Here is a 5,314-nt window from a genome sequence, read left to right as displayed (position 1 = left end):
TCTTTACAGGATCGTTTAAGAAATTGGGAAATTAGTCAAGGACTAGGTTACCAGGTTCAGTACAGAAAAGGTTGTCATGCGGGGATGTGACACTTCCAGGGCAATTAATGCCCTTCAGACAGGGCTTAGATAAGGAATCAGATCTATACAAGGAATTAGATGCATTCCTGTGAGAGATTCGAGGAAGTTCAGCAGCGTGCAACAGCGGCATTAAGGTTGGAAGAAGATATACTATCTAGAAAAGGAACGGTAACTTTCGATAAAACAAGTAGGAAGATTCCAACAGAGAAGAAGGACGAGAGAGCCAGGCCATACAGCAGGCCCAACATCGTCAAAGTGGTAGAGAAATCGCAATAAGTGGAAGACTCGCAATATCCCCCCAGGTTAGCCGAGTATGGGTTCAACACAGGAATGGAAGGTTTGTTAAGTGCATTGAAGGATTTGGGTGACCAGGTAAGATGGCCTAAGCCACCTACGCAAGACAGACCTAACGACGACAGGGATCGCAGTAAGAGGTGTGAGTGGCACCAGGATATAGGACACCGAACAAAAGATTGTTTCAGGCTGCGGAAAGAGGTAAAATTTCAGGTGCAAAAAGGGAATCTGGACCACCTGTTATCACATGGGGGTATGCAGGATAAGAGGAAGACATCAAACCAGGTGTTCCCCTCTGCTCCATCTATATGCACCAAAATCATTAACGTGATAACAGGTGGATGCGAGTTGTCAGGGTTAACCTACTCTGCAGCCAAGAGGCGAGCTACCGAAGGCAAAGGAGATAGACCACCCAGAAACATCATGTAGAGTGAGTCAGAGTGACTTACCTATGGTTACATTCGACGAAGCTGATGCAGGAAACGAGGCAGAACAGCACCACGACGCCCTCACCATAACGTTATCTATTGGGAATTGCAACGTGCAAAAGGTGTTGGTAGACACCGGAAGCTCCGTGAACCTCATCATGTTTGAAACTCTCAAAGTAATGGGCTTCAACAAAGAAAACCTGATAAAGAAATCTGTGCCACTAGTGGGATTCAGTGGTGAGACCGCACATTCAGTGGGCGAGATAACCATTCCAACTTATATTGAAGGAGTCAACAAATTAGTGAGGTACCTAGTCATCGAGGGTCCAGCCACTTACAACGTTATCTTGGGGAGACCATGGCTGCATAAAATGAAGGCGATCCCTTCAACGTACCATCAGTGTCTCAAGTTTCTAACTCCGTGGGGCGTGGTCAAAGTGAAAGGAGATCGTGAGGAATTCAGAAGCTGTTATAAGCAAGCCCTGAAAGCCACAACTAAGCTTCCCTCATAGCAATTACAGGACCGGGGAACCTCGGAGGGATACAAGGAGCCACCCTCAGAGGCATTAGATCAGGTCCACCTGGATGAGGCGCACCCGGACAGAGCAGTATTGATTGGAGCAACCTGTACCGAGGAGCTACGAGATCAACTAATTCAATTTCTTAGGGAGAACATGGACTATTTTGCTTGGTCCCACAACGATATGGTCGTCATAGATCCATCTATTATCTCACACAAGTTAAGCGTGAATCCAGGCTGTACCCCAGTGCAGCAGAAGAGAAGAAAATTCGTGGCAGAGCGGAATGAGGTTATCAACAAGGAAGTAGACAGCCTCCTGGCGGCAGAAAAAATCAGGGAAGTCAGCTATTCTGACTGGCTCTCTAACGTGGTAGTGGTGCCTAAGAAGAATGGAAAATGGAGGGTATGTGTATATTTTACAGATCTAAATAAAGCTTGTCCCAAAGATCCTTTTCCACTACCACATATTGATGCAATGGTGGATGCCACGGCTGGACATGAAGTGCTCACCTTTCTAGATGCCTGGAGTGGCTATAATCAGATCAAGATGCATCTGCAACATCAAGAGAAGAAATCATTCCGAGAGAGAACTCATATTCCTTAATGTGCACATCCCCTCCTGTGGGGGCTTCCACAGAGGGCAAATCAAGGGCGTAAAGTCACTCCCGTAAGTGTCTCCACTCAGCAGAGGACACGCCTCGTGAACCACAGACAATTACACAACCAATTATACAACAACAACACCAACACCAACACAATACCAATACCATAAAGATCAACAATAAACACAACCATCACCAACAACTATGTAATTGATAGGCTATCGCACACCTATGCAAAGATAATATTTATACCCTAGAAAAACAAATGAATGTAGTACGTAAGGGTCGAACCACAGAGACACGGGAGTTGTTAATTAGTTGTTATAGAGTGAATTTTACCTTAAGGTCGGTTATCGTTTGTTGATTGGTTGGTTGGATTATGGAAGAAAATAATAATGATAAAGAAATAATCTAGGGAGGTTGGGTCACACATGCAAATTATGTAAATGCTCAAATTAAACATAGGAGTTGATAAATCGTTAATTGTTTAGGCTTAGAGACACCCACCTTACGATATTAGTGTCAACCATAGACCGGGTCCTAGAGAAACTCTCGTCCATGACTAGGTCGTCCTTCTACATAAGCTTAGTCTAATTTAATTCCGTGCCTCTTGACTTTTAGAACGAATGAACAAACTTAATCAATGAATAAGGCCTTTAAAAAAAGCTTAAACGTGACGATGCAAACATGTGATAGAAACAATTAGACAATATTATACCAACCTAATTTAACATTTTACAAATACTTTTTATGCATGGCTTCCTTCATTCCCTAGACAAAAGAAACTACTCTAACATGGTGGAAATGTAAACTAAACTAATGACAAATGCAATGATAAACATAATGGAAATGTAAATAGAAATTACCTTGCAATATGGAAATGAACTAGAAATGGAAGAACAATACTTGAAATGAAATAACTTGAAATGAAACTTTGGAATATAACTTGAATGGAAACTGTATTGAAATGTTTATAACATAAAGTAAATCAAAACTAATCTAAGCTAATAACTAAACTAATCTAACTACTAAACTTAGAGAGAATTATGAGAAATTGTGTATGTGAATGGTGTCTAATACTTCGAGTCAAGTCCCCTTTATATAGGAGTAGGGTGTGTAACGTAAACAAGTGATAAACACACGTCCCCAATCGGGGACACCCAATCCCGATCGGGGTTGCCAAGTCTCGGGTATTTCTTCATAAATGCTCCATTAATCTCTTGTGGAATCCAATGCTTTTGCATAAATTGCCTCTTTAACATCCTATTAAATTCTAAATTGGCATCTTAGGGAGCATCTCTATGTGTGAGCATCCAAGGCATTTTGTTGACTTGTGATTTATGGGCTTGACTTTGCATTTGTATTTGTTGCACATTAACATTTTGCTCCATCATTTTGGCATTGTTAGTCCATGTAACTCCTCCATGCTAGTCCATTCTCTTCCTTAGCTTAGCTACTTAGCTCATGCTTCTAATACTTGCAAATGTTGTAGAATTAAGCTCCAAAAAGCTTATGTACCTACAAAACATGACAAAACATACAAATGGAACTAGAAAGCAAATATTAGCTCATTAATACTAAAGTTAGTGCATAATACATATAAAATGGAGCTAAATATTGGGGTAAAAATGTATATAATTTGGACCTATCATTAATCAATAATCGAGTAGGGAAACCCTACCTGGAAAAAGCAAATCACCAGATCGTCACAAAGCAGCTACTCAAAATTGCTCCTCTACGAAACCACCTCCTATAATCACATAACCATACAATCACTATCTAATATAACATCATACCTCCAAACCCCCAAATTACCCAATTAGGGTTTAAACAAAATCAACAAAAAGGTATAAAAACTATACAAGGATGTTATCCATGACGCGACGAACTCAACGACATAAGGAACACGACGATCTGACGACCTTAGCCTTTGGGATTCGATAGCAACGCGAAGATGAAAGTAACGTAACTTATTTTCTCTCTTGGAAGGTTTTTAGAAAAGATAAAAGTTATAAAGAAACTGACGAAAAGCTTTAAATATCAATCACGCGTTGCTAACAAAACTTGGCTAAAATATCCCGCAGAACCGACTTACTCGATCGAGTAAGTCACTTACTCGATCGAGTGACCCTTACTCGATCGAGTGCCACACTTACTCGATCGAGTACCCATCTGACAGTGTACTGTTTCGTAACCAAACTCACTTACTCGACAGAGTAAGCCCCACTCGATAGAGTATCCATAAGCATAGAAAACCGTAGTATTACAGTCTTCCCTCCTTTAAAGGAACTTCGTCCCCGAAGTTCAACCCATACTCAAAACAACAAAACATACTAACTCAAACACGATACAACAACGCAACTAAAAACTCAAAACAAAACTCCCGACCACAACTCCACCCGACTGAAAATAACTACTAGCTGTGCAAAGACTTAAGATAAAACCACACCAAAACCTTATGCGATCATCTCCTACCCCCTTAAAAGAAACATGGTTACGTCCCCGTAACCACACATACCCGATCAAAAAGAAACGGATACCGCTCCCTCATAGCCTCTTCCGCCTCCCAAGTAGCTTCCTCAACCTCATGATTAGACCATAGGACCTTAAGCAACACCATTTCCCCGGACCTAGTTTTCCGAACCTTGCGATCAAGAATCTGTTTTGACACCTCCAGATAAGACAAGGACTCATCCAACTCTATGTTATCCGCCTCTAGCACATGTGAAGGATCGCTCACATACTTTCGTAACTGAGATACATAAAACACATTATGCACCATATCCAAAGCTGCTGGTAGAGCTAACCGGTAAGCAACCTCTCCCACATGGTCTAAAATCTCATATGGTCCGATGAACTTTTGGCTCAGATTCCTTTTCTTACCAAACCTCATAACCCACGCATAGGAGACACTTTCAGAAGAACCTTATCCCCAACCTGAAACTCTTTGTCACACCGATGTAGATCCGCATAACTCTTTTGTCGATGTTGGGCTGCTTCTATCTTTTGCCTAATCACCTTAACCTATTCTATCATCTTTTGTACCATATGTGGTCCTGAAACCACTGCCTCAGCTCTATCATCCCAATAAATCGGGCTCCTACACCTCCTCCCATACAAAGCCTCAAACGGTGCCATCCCAATACTCGTGTGATAGTTGTTGTTATTAGAAAACTCAATCAGATCCAACCTATCCTCCCAGCTACCACCAAACTCCATCACACAAGCTCGCAACATATCCTCCAAGGTCTTGATAGTTCTCTCTGTCTGCCCATCTGTTGTAGGATAAAAAGCAGTACTCATCTTCAAGGTAGTTCCCATAAGATCCTGCACACTACAAAGATAACACGGCATAGTGACGGACAAACAAAAAGCGGGTTTGTGATGGC

The 5,314-nt window shown here is 41.6% G+C and overlaps 1 protein-coding gene across 1 annotated transcript; it reads left to right on the top strand.

Annotated features, from left to right (window-relative positions):
* Positions 1-826: 826 nt before the first annotated feature.
* On the top strand, positions 827-1,315 carry LOC141588215 (uncharacterized). Its single transcript, XM_074409669.1, has one exon. It carries the CDS (start codon positions 827-829, stop codon positions 1,313-1,315), a length of 489 nt encoding a protein of 162 aa, XP_074265770.1.
* The last annotated feature ends 3,999 nt before the right edge of the window (positions 1,316-5,314 follow it).

Source organism: Silene latifolia, chromosome 6, assembly GCF_048544455.1.
Source record: "Silene latifolia isolate original U9 population chromosome 6, ASM4854445v1, whole genome shotgun sequence".
NCBI lineage: Eukaryota > Viridiplantae > Streptophyta > Magnoliopsida > Caryophyllales > Caryophyllaceae > Silene > Silene latifolia.
The sequence above is the reverse complement of the archived record's forward strand: the minus strand, read 5'-3'. Positions and strand labels throughout refer to the sequence as shown.

Excerpts from the sequence above, each read along its gene's own strand:
- LOC141588215 (XM_074409669.1), top strand. The coding sequence starts at position 827 with ATGGTTACATTCGACGAAGCTGATGCAGGAAACGAGGCAGAACAGCAC.